This window comes from Glycine soja, chromosome 3 (genome assembly GCF_004193775.1).
Source record: "Glycine soja cultivar W05 chromosome 3, ASM419377v2, whole genome shotgun sequence".
NCBI lineage: Eukaryota > Viridiplantae > Streptophyta > Magnoliopsida > Fabales > Fabaceae > Glycine > Glycine soja.
The window spans coordinates 42,792,449-42,809,652 of NC_041004.1; the positions used below are offsets into that span (position 1 = coordinate 42,792,449).

Genomic DNA, 17,204 nt, shown 5'->3' on the forward strand with positions numbered 1-17,204 from the left:
TAAAGACTCCACCTTTTTATTATTTATAGACTTCTAAAGATAACTACTTTAATTAGACACATTATAAATAAATATTCTAATACGATTTCTAAAAATAATTATTTTAATTAATCACACTATAAGTATAGATATTTTAATATAATCTTTAAAATAATTAATTTAATTATGTGCACTATAGATAAATATTATGATTAAATTCTTAAAGATAATTATTTTAATGATGCGCTTAAAGATAATTTTTCTTAATTATGTTCACTATATAGTAATTAATATCCACCATGATCGTTGTCGAAATCCTAACGCTGAAGTTTGAGATGTTGTGAAATGACGAGGGTTTTCATGGTTGATCATGATCTTTTTGATTGATTATGATCATTGTCATTATGGCACGATGGTTGCCAATTAAAAATAACAGTCGATCTTCATGAAATTATATATATATATTTTTAATTTTTTCACTTGATAGAGCGATTGTATTCTTGTAAGATAATAACTAATATTCAAATTAAAATTTTATCAAAAAAATACATAAAATAACATAAAAACTCATAAATATCAATTAAATTATGATTTATCACTTTCAGACATTGAAAAACAAGAATTGCAATAATTTCACGTCAAACAATAAAATAAATGTTTATCACTTCTCACTCAACATGTACAATTCCAGAAAATTACGTCAAACAATAAGAGAAATGATTATCGTTTCTTAGTCATCATGGTGAGCCGCCGCCGCGTCCGGTGCATATGTTATTGATGGAGAAGTTTCACAGCCTGAAAACACAAATGGAAAAGGTACACGCATACGGACAGGAATGGGTCTTTCCTTACACAATTTTTATATAAAAGGTCAAATGAAAACTTCGTGTTATATGCTGAAATCTCACAGAAATTAAATGATGTCCATCCCACCCCACACAGTGATAATTTCAATTTTGTTGGAATTCACGAAACCCGGCCGATATTTTGTTTCCCATATAATTAGAAAATTAAGCACTAGAATAAGAGGTGGAGCGGTGAGAGAGGGAAATGGCCATGCTAATTAAGATTGAGGAGACAATAGATCCCTGCTTGCAGACATGCTACGCACATAACGAAGTACCAATCGTATTTTTCTGATCACCACTTGTACATGCATGCCTTACTGTAGTTGTTGACTGTTCTTGGTTTATTTCACTTACAAGCTAGGAGAAAGGAGTAGATTGAATGCCCGTGTTCAGATATGATCATAACAATAATCGTGAATCTTAGGGAGCAAGAGAGGTAAAAGATATGAATTATTTAGATGTTCTTTCTCACTTATTAGGAGATAAATATTTTTCTATACCTAAATCCTAAAACACATAAATATGAATGAAAAAGTCATAGTAAATGAAATTAAGCACAAAAGGGGACAATGAAATAGAAATAATATTAAATGGATAATAGGAAAAATTATATCATAAGCGTTTGATTACTAGACTCCAACAATGGAGAGTTTATTCTCTCATTGTCATGAGAGACTTTACGATTGTGAGAGGGTGATAGAAGAGAAGAAGAATGAAGATGGGAAATGAATGACTCCTAATGATTGATTTCCATATTCCTTTACAAATCCTAACATTTGCTCTCTATGAGAAGCTCTCATTTTGTGGATATTCGGTATATTTTTTCTATCCTTTCTCTTCTTTTTATAGGCGCAGTTAGTTTAGATTTTACCAACCTCACGCTGAGCGTGACCACCACGCTGAGTGAGTGAGTCGGTGGTCACACACTTAGCGTGCGACTCGCGCTAAGTGCGTCTAATCAGGCTTCTTCATGTGACTCCTTTGTGTTAAGCGAGTATTATTTGTTGAGCGATTGGATCGTATTGAGCGTGTATGGCACGTTGAATGAGAATCTTTATATCTTCAATCTCTCTTCTAAGTTTTACTCTATGTTTCTGCGACCAATATAATATTCATCAATTTAAACATACCTACTGACCAAAGATTTGAATGACGTTAAAATTCTAATTATTTTTATAAAAAGAAACAATAAAAACAAAGAAATCCAATAATTTTTATATGAATGGTCACAAAATATATCTATGCATATCAGTTATCAACTATATGCTCCCTTGGAGAGTTTAATTAGAGGGAAAATATCAACTAAGCAGCTTGAAGAATATGAATATGATTTGGGTCCAAGCAAGTTCCAGATGTAGTGGCATCCTTTGTTAATAAGTTTGAAGAGGATTCACGCATTACTGCTACCTCTGCCTAGTATGTTTCATCTTTAAATTTGTTTTTATTGAAACATTAGCTTTTATTGTCCTAGTTCCTTCAAACATTGTAGTTATTTTTCAATAAAGACAATGCAGAAATGACCTTTTAATGGATTTCCCAGGTTTGGAACAAATATATCTCTGGATTTAAAAAGCCCAATTAACATATATATCAGTTCTCATGCTTGCCTTAACAAGCATTGCTGCAATCACTAAACTTGGCCCGACCAAATTTCATGTTCACAATTCTTTTCCATGAGCATAGAGATAACTGGTAATTTGATGGACATGCTGCTGGTTGATCTACTTCCTATAACTGGTAATTCTTTTCCAAGAGAATTTCTAGTTCATTTTGGTCCTCAAGCTGCATCATGTGGAGTAAAAGTTGAACTAGGTTCAGAAGAGGTTGTTTCTGGGTTAATATTACTCAGAGGTAGCTGCAGCAAGCTATAGTTAAGGAGAGAATATGATCAAGACTGACAGCATCTGAAAGTATAGAGGTTAGTTTTTGACTAATGTGGTTCTAATTTTCTGTTCTTGACTTGTTTAATTAGTTGTATATATTGATATATATCTGCAATCCGTAATATAATTCTTGATATTTGTTTTATTTCTGAAAGTATTCTTAACGTGCACAAATAATTTATTTAAATTAAATAAATTAAAGGAATTGAGAAAAGAGTTGAGGATGGTAGAAATATTGATCCTTATTTGTTCATCTATATGCTTTGTTATAACTGAATCATCTATTAAAAAAGTTAATGTCGATACACTAGATGACCCAGTTGAAGATTTTATAAGGTACAGAATTTGGATTTATCTGACAGGTATGCTTCATTATCTATCAGTTATGTGACTTATGTCAACTGATAAATCCCTTGGGCTTCGTAGGTGGTTTGTGAATAGTTGATTTGGCTTCCTTTTTATCCCAGCAGCACTACAAAACAGTTACATATGCATAACATAAACAAGAAGGCCCTCCAAATGCTGAAACAGTCAACGTTATTACCCTATATATGCAAGAAAAACTAGGGATAAAAGAAACAGAGTTGATATGGCGTAGAAAAGTCATTTGATTTTGAGTTATATTATAGAGAATAGTAGAACTGTATATTAATTCTCCCTTTATTGTTTAAAAATTATATTAACTATTACACATATTTAATAATTTTTCACAGTAAAAAGTTATGTAATGGGTCGTTTTCCAATATATATTTAAAAGTCTTACTTTCCTATGTTGTCATAATCTCCGTGTTAGTAAGCCATGCCTTTTTTTTAGAAGAGTAAACCTAATAATATTATGTTATCTCTGTACATGTTGAGTGAAAAAGAACTGATTGAAAGGAAATATAAATGAAAAAAAAAACTGATTTATTAGCAACGAACGAACTGATTGATAAAGTTAATGAATATTTTATATAAATATAAGTTTTCTTTCTTCATTTACTGCATTACGTTTTCTGTTTGAGCACGCGTAATCAGGAGGTAAATTTATATTACGTCGCAAGCTGGCAACTTGAGAAACGGAACAAGTTACAAGGGTATTGAAGAAGCGGAATGAAAATGAAATTTATTTATCAACAAATAACAAGTGTGAATGTGTGATATAAATAATACAGCAAAAATCCCGTCCACAGAAGGGAATACAGTAGTCAAGGTAGATGATGCATGCATACATACATGCGGTATAATAAAATAATCATATCTCTGAACAGTAACCCTGAAGGACAAGGAGTACGACGACTATGTCCAAAACTAACCAATAAAGAAATAAGAAAAGGGAGAAATGACGTGAAAGCAGAACCGGGTCGGGTCGGGTCGGTCGGGTGAATCCGAATCCATCAGCGATCCCAGTCGCACTTGGTGGTCTGAAAGACACCAGCACCGGCGCTTCCTTTCAAAGGAACACGTAAGTCGCATGATACTTTGGGCTTAAGCGTCTTGGTCTTGAAGACACCCAACTTGAACCTGACCCTAAGGTACATCTTCACATCGATCTCGTACACCCCAGTGGCGTTCTCCTTCTTCAGTTCCGCGGATTGGTCAGCGTTGAGTGGCACCAATTGCTGACCCTTAAACACCGGGTTCAGCACGTTGGTGCTCTTGTGGCCCTGGTAGAATGGTTCCGGGAACTGGGAATCAAACCTCGCGTCGTGGAACATTGCACGCGCCTCGATGCGGTCGTAGTAGATTCCGAGCCTCTTGTTGGGGTTTCGGACCGTGATGTTGAGGGCGAGGTCGTAGTGGAGCGTGTTGTTGGGGGTGTAGTTGAACTGCGTCAGGGTGGCCTCGGTGACGTGGAATTTCACCACGTTGGGACGGACTATGAGCCAGAAAAGGAACACGGCGATGCCAATGATGATGATCACGGTTAGGATGAGCTTGAAGATGAGGCTGAAGAGGCACCCGCAGCAGCAGCCGAGGCCTCCGCCGCGCCCAGGACGGTGGTAGGAAGTTTTCGGCGGCGGGATGGAGGGGCCGTAGTAGGCTCCGTTCAACTGGGACATGGCGTAATATGAATTGAATAACCAAAGAATATAAATATGATAAAGGAAACGCGAGAGTGGGAAATGATGTGAGAGATGGAATCAATGGAACAAGACTTGAAGCTCCTTGTGTCTGTGGGTTTGGTTTTATAGCCAACTCTGGGGTAGGGGAGTTAGAAAAAGCGCGTGATAATCTACAAACATCAAACTTAACCGGCCACCAAACATTGCGCTAACTGCCGTTAACAATTAAAAGAGTTTGCATCATATTTATTTTTTTCATTATAGAATTCATCTTAGACTAAATCATACTGATATTTTCTAAAATTCCGTCAAATTACTCCTATACTGTTTGCTTTTCTTTCACTATACTTATGTTTTCTTAATTGTTTAAAAATTATTACATTATACTCCTAAACAACATTATTATAAATGTTAAAAAAGCAGGTGCAATATCAAGAAACTTTAGTATAAATTATTTTTCATCTTATTATCATTATACACTTCTCTTTAATTTTTTTTATAATTCCCTTTATTTTCTTTGTATTTTAGTAATTGTTATCAGAAATCATAAAAATTTGATTTGTTTTACAAAATAAGTTATCTTAAAAAATAATTGCTCGTGGAGGAGGTGCGAACTGAGGAATACTAAGAAGTTGTGGTTTTGTTTCAACGCGGTTGCTTTTCGCATATATGAATTTCTCCGATTTTGGCGTGTGCGTCCAAAATTGACAATTGTGCGTTCACTGTGCTGGTTCGTCGAAACTTCCAAGTTTCTATTTCCAAAGTCATTTGACTCTTGCATGCTTTCCTTTTCATGTACTGCTATTTTTTCAATCATATACATACTACATATTAGCAACTATTTTCTCTACCCATAGTAATTGTTCTTTAAGTTTTCATATATATATTTCAAAATTATAAGATTTATTTAAAACTAACGAAACAAGTACAATTAAAATAATTAAAGTACGAAAAAAAAGAGCCGATTCAATCTAATTAATGACATAAAAGAAATTTTATAATTGACGTTAACAATAGGCCAAATAATTAAATTAAGTTTGTAGCTAATTTCTTTCTTGTAATTAAATTATATATATATATATATATATATATATATATATTGCTATGGCTTTTTTAAATTTAAAAAAATTATTTCAAAAAAAGCGTTTCAAAAAATTTAATTAGTAGATAAGATTTGTTTTTTTAAAATAAATAAAAAAATATTTTTTAAAATAAAAATACTTTAAACAAACATAATAAGAAAACGTAAAGTTATTTACTGTTTATTTTCTTAAAATAAATATTTTTTTCAAGAAATAAGTTTAAATAGGCTTATCATAATTTCCTCCTTAATTTTTTACCTTTAAATTTTTCATCTTTATAGTGGTTAATTAGTTTAATTCAATACAATAATTTTCTAATAATTAAATTTAAATTCTAAACCAAAGTCATGGCAATTGGCATTTTTCAAATTTACGATAGGTGGATAAGAATTTAAGTAAATGATTAAATAAATTTCTATTTGAATATAATTTTTTTAATAAGTTATATTGTCATAGGTGTGGTTTACAATTATAAACTGCAGTATCATGAATTTTATCATAATTATAACTCTTATTCTTCTTTTCCCCTTAAATAAATATTTTGATAATTCAAGAAAATATGAGTACGGCAGTACCAAGTAAAAATCTCAAATGAGAGAACAATGGTAAGATTAGGCGAGAAGAAAGAAAATAAAGAGAAAAAAAATATTGATAACAATATCTCTTTCTATGCTTGATAGAAGAAAAAAAGAGAGATAAAAATAGTTTATTTCTATAAATTAAACTTCAATTACTTTTTGTTCTTCCTAATTTAAATTTAAAATTTTCTCTTCTTTCCTATCTTCCTTTCACCCTATCAAACACACCTAAATACAGAAGGATATCTCTTCAATTTTTAGGGGGTATTTAATTTAAAAGATACTTTTTTAATTAAAGTAAATTAAGTATAAAAAAATATGAGTCTCACAAAAAGTATGAAATTCCTCTCCATTATTATTTTTCTCTTCCATATCAAACACAATAATAGGGTTCTCTTTACTGAATTTTTAAGATATTTCTTAAGTCAGTTACGTTCTAGAATATTATTATACGTGGGCCAAAAGATAGAAACAAAAGACAATTCTAGGGGAACAAAAAATAAATATTAATAATTCATGAAAACGTATACATTACAGCATATACATATAGTCAAAGAATGGATAAACTAATGCCAAAAGTCGTCACACATAAATAATTATTAGAATATAAAATAATGGGTAAAGAAAGAAAATTCCAAAATCAACACAAGAAATCAAATACGTAGTCCCTAGTAATCGACATCACACTTGGTGGTCTGAAACAAAGTTACGCTGCCATTGGTCCTCAAGGGAACCCTGATATCACATTTGACCTCGGGCTTGAAGCGACGGGTTTTAACATCCCCGAGCCTGAACCTAATCCTGAAGTAGAGCTTCACATCGATCTCGTACACCCCACCACTCTTGTCTTGGTTCAACTCTGAGACTAGGTCGTTGTCGAGCGGCAACACTTGCTGCCCCGAGAAAACGGCGCTCATGTGGCTGGTGGTCTTCTTGTACTGGCGGAAGGAGTTCATGTGCGTTATCACACTGTAATTGGCGAACCTGACATCCTCGTAGAATGCTAATGCCTCTACTTTGTCGTAGTATATGCTGAGTTTCTTGTTGGGGTTGCGTGCAGTGAAGTTGAGGACCATGTTGTAGTGAAGGGTGTTGTTGTTGGTATAGTAATCAAATTGTGTTAGGTCGGCTTCCGTGACGTGGAACTTGAAGGAACGGGGTTGAACCACCAGCCAGAAGATGAGGACCGCGAGGCCAACGAGGACAATGAGTGCAACCAGAATCTTCCACAAGATTCCGAAGAGGCAGCAACAGCAGCTTCTTTCGCGGCTAGGGCGGTAGTGTGGTTGCTCCGCCGGGGGAATGGCGGGACCGTAATAAGCACCATTCAAGTGGGGTTGCTTATCGGCCATGCTTTAAGATTGGTGATATAATAGGAGACTTGGTATAAAGAAGGTGGTGAATATAATTGTGAGAATATGGGAGAAGGGTGTGGTTCCCATATATAGAAAGGAAGCTTAGAAGATTCTATGGGAACAACGCGTTTGTGAGTACGTGTCCCTCTTCTGCGTTTGCCTATTCAGTTTCGTTTAAGGAATGGAATCGAACCACAGCGGATTGTATTGACCGGTAGTTTGATGTAGATTGACAACAACTCACGAAGAAACATTCGTACGGAAGAAAGTTCCCAGAAGCTCTTTTTTAATTGTAGCCCCATATAATTAGTTAATGATTTATCCAAACCTACGACACTTGATCTTATCACTATGTGGGCCTAACCAATTTATATAGACTTGAAATCAAATACACTAACCCTTAGAACTTAATAACAATAATAACAACAGGCCTTGGTCATCTTCAAATTCCACTGCATCTTCAGTGGACAACATTGTCAGGTCCACAAGGTAAGATTTGTTAGTGCACACCTATGTAGAATTATCATTATATATTTTATCAATCAGTTTTTTTTATATAAAAAATATCTTATTTTCCTTTTTCATTAATGCAAACACATTGTGAATATAAGTGAACTTCTAGTATTGTGGCCTTTTCGATCCACCATAGCTCACTGTTTTCTTTCAACTTCTATTTTGGAAATTATCCCATCTATCCCTTGTAGTTGCGTCCTTTTCTTTTTGATTGTTTTTTTATCCGTGAAAGAAATGATTCCCCTTGGCAGGCTGTTTGGCAATTACAAGATCAAATGATGTTACTATTTATATAACAGTATGTTTGGATGGAGTATTTAAAATAGGAAAAATAATTTTTTAGAAGACTTAAAATTTCTAAGTTTAAAATTGTCTATTTGGATATTTACGGATTGAAATTTCAAATTTTAATATTTTAATAAATAATTCTTAATTAACTAAAATTTTGGAATTTTAAATTTTGTTTAGAGAGGGAATTCTGAAATTTGAAATGTCGTCGATGAGACCAGATTAGAGTCCACGTATATGACCCTCTCGATGCAAGGTTCGAGAAGGTCAGCGAGGTAATTTCTAGCGTAGTTGAGGGATTGTTCGAGGGCTTGTCTGACGGAGGTGGAGATCAGGTTGCGAACGATCTCTGGATCGAAGTAATAGACCTTGATGTTCAATTGTGGGAAGGTGGATTTGACGAGGGATTTGAGGTTGGTTTCGAAGACTAGGAAGTGGAAGAAGATGTTCTCCGGGCACTGGGAGTGTTGGAGGATTGAGTGGACGGCGACAATGGAGCCACGAAGGTACTCCACGTCGAGGGTGATGGCCATGTGGACAAGGGAGGGGTCACAGACGGAGGTGAAAACGAAGGAGGCGCATTTACCGTTGGCGGCATTGCGGAATGGAGCAGTGGGGCAGAGGGAGGCAGAGGAGGCTGTCGAGATGGTGGGAGGAGCGGATGTTGGTGCCATGGGGACGAAGCCAGAGAGGAGAGAGAAGACGACAGAGAGGAATCCATGCTAAGGTGTGCACCGTCTCCTCTTCTCTTCTTCCTTTGCTACCTCCCTCTCCTCTTCCACCAAATGTTTTCTTTCTCTCTGTGCTAATTTTAATAATATTGAAATTCGTAACAAAGGAGTAAACACATTGCAACAGTAGCAGGACACAGAGAGAGACACTCTCACGCACTCAGAGTAGATTTGTACCGAACACATAATTTTAAAAATGAAAAAAATTAATTTATTTATCCAAAAATAAAATTTAAAAAATAAAGGAATTTTAATTGAATTATTTAAAACTCTTAAAATTAATTTTGTTTGAAATTTTAAATTACCTCATTCAAACACAATCTAAGAAAAAAGAGTAAATTATTATTGTTATAGACCAAAGTGCTTGTTTGATTTGACTCTGCTGACTGCAGGAATAGTATTGCCATCATCGATATATATGTGGAATTTTGACACGAATTCCATTTACATCTTTGGAGCAAATAAAAAAGAACATGTATGACAAGGAGCCTGTTTATATAAGTCAGAAATGAGTGCATCTTTGGCGCAAACCAAAAAGAACATCTATGGCAAGGAGCTTGTGACAAAAATTGTTGATCCATCGATTTCATCTCATTTTTTGATATCACAGAAAATTACAAATAAATGTGATTGATAGTAATTATAATTGTTGTCATAAATACAAATACTTGAAAAATCTTGACATTGTTGCCCAGAACACGGTCGATCGGTCGCAGAAGAGGGCATGATTCTACACGTAATTGCAAATATTTTGTTATTTTCCTTCTTTCTTTTATTTTATTTGTAAACAAAATTTATTTAAGAAACTCTCAATCTTTATTCAAAACCTTTAACAGTAACAATTTCAAAGCATAAGCTTTGCGACAACAATTCCCAAGGAAAAAATATAATTGATTGCATTAAATCGAGAATAATTCTAGATGAGTGCAAGCGCAATCTTGGGTAAGATTCCGAAGATGTAGCGAAAATAGCTTCTGCTGTAGTAGCGGTATAGGTAGCGTGGTTTCTCTGGAGGATGGTAATAGGCACCGTTCAAAAGGAGTTTCTGATGGATCATGCTTGCAGATAAGTGAATAATGAAATGGAGATATGTAATTTGATGTGAGCAAGAAATTTATGAAGGGGAAGATGAAGATAATTAATTAGTTGTGAATGGTAATAGAGGATATGAGAGCGTGTCTTGTGTCTATCTACAAATATAGACTTTAGATCAGAAAGGAAAGGCATTGAAGATTCTATGGGGGCCACAACCCGGTCGTGACTCGTCAGTACGTTTCCGCGTTGGCCATTTTGCCTAATTCAATTTCTTCTTATCAAAGGAATCAACTAATAAACATCGGATTGTGTGTTTTACATATATGGGTACATTTGTTATATATATATATATTTTACAGGAACATGTGTTATGTATTTATTAAGCATGTATAAGAATTATTTTATAAAATATATTTCCATATAGAAAAAAATAAGTGTATATTAACACACTATATATAATTAATTAACTGAATAAATATAAATAATTTATTTCTTAATTTTATCCTTAGTTATTATTTTAAATAAATCATTATGAATCATTTTAAATTTTAAAATATTTTTAGTTATTATTGTTCATAAAAAAATTTAAATTAACCACATTAAAATGAATGTTGATGTAAATTTTTAGTTATTAAAAACTTGTTCATATGTTGTAATTGTTATCCATTAATTAGTCCAATCATTTTTCACTTATTTTATTTTTACGTTATGCACATATGGCAACTTGAATTTTTTTACTATGAATAATATAATAAATACTTAAAACTATGGATGTTACGTAATTTAATAAGATATCTTATATATTAATAAACTAATTAAGTTACTATTTTATATATAAGGAATAAAATAGATTGAAAATTTTTATCTACAAATCCTGCACGTACGATTTAAAAATACAATGAATAGATGAAATGTTATTTATAATTTTAAACTAAATTGAAAAAAAAAAATTGTGACATACTTTTTTATTGTTTAATTGTGTTAATATGCGTGTTTTAATTCTATCTCTTTTATTTCTTACTTATCTTTATTTACAACATGTATTGTATCATTACTTCTTTTAATAACTAGAATGATTCATATATATCTAAATATTATTAGATTTTTTGAAGAAAGCATGTCTTAAATAAACATATGCGCACTTAGCTTAATTTATTAATAAAAATATTATTTTTCAAAAATTTAAGTTGAAATATACATGAGTTCTCCTCTAGACCCTGTATTTTAAAAGCATATTTTCTAAGAATGTTTCATCACAGTAGAAGATTTGGATAGTAAGTCCAAAGTTACATATTTTAACATGTGTTTAATATTTATAGTGATGAAAAATAATTTTACGATATTATTATGAATTATTTTGAAAATCAATAAATTTATGATGAATTGTAATTGGATAATAAAGTAATTTTTTTTTACCATATCAATGCATAACATTTTTTCTCTTTTAAAATTCTTTTATTTTTCACACATACAAAATTGTTCTGCCTAGATCCTGTATTGTTACATCATCGAAAAGCTGGAGTGGATCTAAAAATTTATTGCATGGTACTCCTTCAGAAAATTATTGCGGCATATATAGTCAAAGAATGAATTAAATAAAGACAAAAGTAACATAATTATTAGAATTTCAAATAATGGGTAAAGAGAGAAAGTTCAAAAATCAATCAAAGAAATCAAATGCATCCTTAGTCCCTAGACATTGACATGGCACTTGGTGGTCTGAAACAGAGTAAAGGTGCCACTTTTGTTCAAGGGAACCTTGAGATCACATTTGACCTTGGGCTTCAAGTGACGGGAAATCGAGTCCCCGAGCCTGAACCGAATCCTGAAGTTGAGCTTCACATAGATATCATAAGCTCCAACACTCTTGTCTTGGTTGAACTGAGAGACTTGTTCGTTGTTGAGCATCAACACCTTCTGCCCCGAGAAAACGGCGCTCATGGGACTGGTGCTCTTCTTGTACTGGCGGAAGGAGTTCATGTGAGTTATGACATCGTAATTGGCGAACCTGGCATCCTCGTAGAATGCTAATGCCTCAACTTTGTCGTAGTATATGCTGAGCTTCTTGTTGGGGTTGCGTGCAGTGAAATTGAGGACCATGTTGTAGTGAAGGGTGTTGTTGTTTGGATAGTACTCAAATTGAGTTAGGTCCGCTTCCGTGACGTGGAACTTGAAGTAGCGGGGTTGAACAACCAGCCAAAATATGAGGAATACAAGACCAACGAGGACAATGAGTGCAACCACAATCTTCCACAAGATTCCAAAGAGGCAGCAGCAGCCGCAGCTTCTTCCGTGGTGTTGCTTATAATCTGCCATTCTTATAGTCGCAGATGAGTGATGAACAAGAGATATTACTTTGATGTGACTAAGAAATTATCAAGGGAAATTAAAGATGAAGAGAATAAGTTGTGAATCGTAATAGCTAGGGGACTTGATTGATAGAGAGAAGGTGGTGAGTTATAAGAAGGGAACCTGGTGAGTATATATATAGAAAGGAAAGGTATGAAATTCTATGGTAATGGGTACAACGCGGTTATAACTTATAAGCACGTGTCCGTGTTATTTCATTTTTTACACATGCAAATGTAAGGAATCGATCAACCGTAAAGCCACGAAGAAACATTCGTATGGAAGAAGTGCATTTAAATTTAATTGTATAGCCTCCTCTTAGTTGTTGGTTGCGATGATACTTATCCAAAACTACGACAGCACTTGATCTTTTCATTATGTGGGCATAACCTTTCTTTTACGTATTTGTATTTGTATTTATATTTATATACTCGTTGATATTATTATATTCATGTCAACTGTCAAGCGAACACGTAAATTACAAGTTAACTATATATTTTTACGTATTTATATCCTCAATTATATTTATATCTATACATGCACTTGTTGTATATACTATAAAAAGAAATCTTAGTTTTGGGGGTGATCAACAGCGGATTGTATTGACCCTTTTACAATATTTTCCTATTAATATTTCTACTTTTTTATACGGTAAATATTTAATGTGTTTTATATACATTCTAAAAACATTCAATATATATATTTACTTTTTCAATTAACGTTTTCTTTATAAAGTTGTGAGAAGATTTAAAGAAAAATATAATATTATTCTATCAAAAAATTGTGTCCGTGTATTACATTTAAGTTTCTCTTCATTTATACTTTCACGCAATGACTATAAATTATTGCAGCCATGGTTTTTTCCCTATATTTTCGGGATCATATTATTAATTGCATTTGTTACCTGTTCGTATGTGTATTTTTAATCTTGTTAATGGATGTAGTTTGACACCTCGAAATTGGTTTACAATTCGTAATTATTTTAAATTTAAACTTAAATAGTTTGATTTAAAATAAACTATTATCTTATCTATATTTAAGTCTATTCAAATTTCAAATTAAAAAAAAACTTAGCATATTTAATTACAAACTTAGCATATGTAAGTCTATATATATTTAAAAAATTATCATTAATTAAACATTGACTATTAAAAAATTTAATATTAATCTATCACCAAAACAAAAATAGTATTTCACGTTGGATAAATATGACATTAATTTTACATTGATTATTTAGTTGATGTAATTACTGATAATGTAAAAAGTTTTTATTTTTACATTAATTTGTATTAGAACCAATAGAATAGATATAGTATGCTTCATTTCCAATTTCCAAAAACCCAAATCGTAAATGTTTCGAACAATCTTATTCTCGTCGAGGCCCATGCTTCTGATCAATTTTCTTCGACAAGAGGTCATCCAAAGGTTGTAGTTTTGTTTTCAGTGAAGTTTAAGACTCGGGTTGATGGAGCGGGTGGAGGAGATGAAGGAGAGAGACAGCTCTCGTCGAAATCTTCTTTATTGGATTGAAAAAGAAACAACAAAATACACAAGATAAACACATCATGAAATAATCTATTGCCCGCAACGCAAACAAGGAATTCCACTTCAAAACAAGAAACACAAACTTAGGAGGAGTGTTTTAAACACACTCTCTACTTGATCAAAATTTCATGAAAATTATAAAATCAAAAAGAAAATTATAAAATATGAGACGAGACCCTCAAAACTTTGTCAATTTTAAAAAATATATATATTAAAAAAATATGTTCTTATCATTTCTTAAAAAATAATTCACTTCATACCTTTTTGCTTAGAAATCCTAATTCTCGATCAAATTCCCTCTTCACTTTCATTGCCAAGCAAAAAATCGAAAAGAGCAACTATACCAAAGTGAACAAAAAGACATTCGCAAGATCCTCCAACTTTCTACATTGGTTAAATTTTTAATCGATGTAATAGTTTACAAACGATATAAAAAAACTATAATTATTCACAAAAATTGTGGCCGCATTTTTTATTACCTCGAATATTAAATAAATAATCTAAAAATTCCCACATAAAATGTCCTTTTCGTAGCTCTGTGTGTATTAAGATTGTTCTTTGAAGTATTTATAGTCTATCTAACCAATCAGTTCAACCCCACATGTCGATCGCGTACGCGACTCATCTCCATGTGTTGATCCTAAAAATAAAAGTCATTGGACAACTAACTGCTGAAAATACATAACCACCACTATCAAACACAGTCACTATGGATGCTACAAATGAAAGATGTCGCCATTACGCTCAACTGATGATTTCTTTGATAAGAATCCGAACTAAAGCGAAGGCGATAATGATGTAAATTTGCCTAGCACGCTAACTTCTCTATAAATACCACATATTAAGAACCTTCAATATGTACACATTAATCCACATGCTATAGATTGTTACTCGAACTACCCAACATTGACGTTAAAATCTCTATAGGTACACCCCTTCCAACACGTGTACAAGAGTTTCATTGTAACAGATTTTCAAAACAAAATTATAATGTAAAATTTTGTAATTTTATTGTTTTTAAAGAAATTAGTTTATTAACATTTTATGAAATAAGAAAATATAAATATATATTGATATAATGATTGATATATATATATATATATATATATATATATATATATAATAATAATTCAAATTCATCTCCTAATTTCTATCTTTAATTTATTGATTATTTTAGCAATATATTTAAGAAGATTAATTTTAGATTTAACAATTAATGTATACTTATATAAATATATAAGTAAACATATCTCTCTTTGTTGCACTATCCAATTAACAACACTATAAAACATCTACATTCATAATTCGATCAAAGAAAACGTGAGCCCAAGGTGTTAGAAAAAAATATTACATGAAAACATATCAGATTTGCAATGTACATATAATAAAACAAATGACAATTCTAGAGAAGTATCAAAAACAAATTAATTTATTGCTTAGAACATACATTGTAGATACAAAAGGAATAAAACAATGACAAAAAAACACACAATTAATTATTAAAATATAAAATAATGGGTAATTAAAGAGAGTGAATCAAAGAAATGAAGTGTGTACTGTGTAGTAGTCGATCCTTAGAAATGGACAGAACATTTGGTGGTCTCAAAGAGAGTAAAGGTGCCAGTTTTACTGAAGGGAACCTTGAGGTGACATTTGACCTTGGGCTTCAAGTTACCGGATATGGAGTCCCCGAGCCTGAACCGAATCCTGAAGTTGAGCTTCACGTAGATGTCATAAACCCCATCACTCTTGTCTTGGTTCAACTTAGAGACTTGTTCGCTGTTGAGCATCAACACCTTCTTCCCCGAGAAAACGGCGCTCATGGGGCTGGTGCTCTTCTTGTACTGGCGGAAGGAGTTCATGTGAGTTATGACATCGTAATTGGCGAACCTGGCATCCTCGTAGAATGCTAATGCCTCAACTTTGTCGTAGTATATGCTGAGCTTCTTGTTGGGGTTGCGTGCAGTGAAGTTGAGCACCATGTTGTAGTGGAGAGTGTGATTGTTGGTGTAGTAATCAAATTGGGTTAGGTCCGCTTCCGTGACCTGGAACTTGAAGGAGCGGGGTTGAACCACCAGCCAGAATATGAGGAATACGAGGCCAACGAGGACGATGAGTGCAACCAGAATCTTCCACAAGATTCCAAAGAGGCAGCAACAGCAGCTTCTTCCGTGGTGATGGCGATTGCGTGGTTGTTCCGCCGGGGGAATGGCGGGACCGTAATAGGTACCGTTCAAGTGTGGCTGCTTATCGGCCATGCTTTCAGATGATTGAATTGAATTGAATTAACTAACAAGACCAAGAAATGATCAAGGGAATTAGTTGTGAATGTGATCAATTGTACTAATAAGGGACTTGATGGTGGAGAGGAAAATGTGAATTGTGGGAGAAGGGAGTGAATGAACTAAAACGAAGTATGTAAAAAGAGATTATGAAGGGAAGAATGAAGAGAATTAGTTGTGAATTGTAATAATAGGGGACTTGATTGATATTTGATAGAGAGAAGGGAGTGGTGCGTTTATATAGAAAGGAAAGGCATGGGAGATTCATTGGATGGGTACAAGTTGTGAACTTGTTAGCACATGTCTGTATTATTTACTTTTTTTATTCATGAAGTTCATGGAATCCATCTACAGCGGACGATTGTATTGACCAGTGTAAATTAAGATTGATTTAGATTGACCAAGCAACAACCACGAAGGACCATTTGTGTGACGATACTTATCGACAACTACAATACTTGAACTTTTCATTATGTGAGTGAAACCAATTTGTGCAACTTGAAATCAAAATACAGTAATTTAGATCTCAATAACAGTATTAAAAAGAGAGCCAAGACCGTTTCTTCATCTCACTATTTTCCAATTCAGGACCTGAGATTATATCTATCTTTGTTCCTCTTGAGTGTGGTATATATCATTGTGGTTACCATTCTCCTTCCCATAACTAATCGATCCTATGCTACTGTTTTAT

The 17,204-nt window shown here is 33.1% G+C and overlaps 4 protein-coding genes across 4 annotated transcripts; all 4 read right to left on the bottom strand.

Annotated features, from left to right (window-relative positions):
* Positions 1–3,789: 3,789 nt before the first annotated feature.
* LOC114407254 (NDR1/HIN1-like protein 10) lies at positions 3,790–4,861 on the bottom strand. The gene has a single exon (XM_028370290.1). The coding sequence runs from the start codon at positions 4,750–4,752 to the stop codon at positions 4,087–4,089; it is 666 nt and encodes a 221-aa protein (XP_028226091.1). The 5' UTR covers positions 4,753–4,861; the 3' UTR covers positions 3,790–4,086.
* Positions 4,862–6,900: 2,039 nt separating this feature from the next.
* Positions 6,901–7,835, bottom strand: LOC114407258 (NDR1/HIN1-like protein 10). The gene has a single exon (XM_028370292.1). It carries the CDS (start codon positions 7,765–7,767, stop codon positions 7,084–7,086), a length of 684 nt encoding a protein of 227 aa, XP_028226093.1. The 5' UTR covers positions 7,768–7,835; the 3' UTR covers positions 6,901–7,083.
* A 4,089-nt stretch (positions 7,836–11,924) lies between these two features.
* On the bottom strand, positions 11,925–12,805 carry LOC114407260 (NDR1/HIN1-like protein 10). Its single transcript, XM_028370294.1, has one exon. The coding sequence runs from the start codon at positions 12,651–12,653 to the stop codon at positions 12,030–12,032; it is 624 nt and encodes a 207-aa protein (XP_028226095.1). The 5' UTR covers positions 12,654–12,805; the 3' UTR covers positions 11,925–12,029.
* Positions 12,806–15,638: 2,833 nt separating this feature from the next.
* LOC114407259 (NDR1/HIN1-like protein 10) lies at positions 15,639–16,712 on the bottom strand. Its single transcript, XM_028370293.1, has one exon. It carries the CDS (start codon positions 16,487–16,489, stop codon positions 15,806–15,808), a length of 684 nt encoding a protein of 227 aa, XP_028226094.1. The 5' UTR covers positions 16,490–16,712; the 3' UTR covers positions 15,639–15,805.
* Between the last annotated feature and the right edge of the window lie 492 nt (positions 16,713–17,204).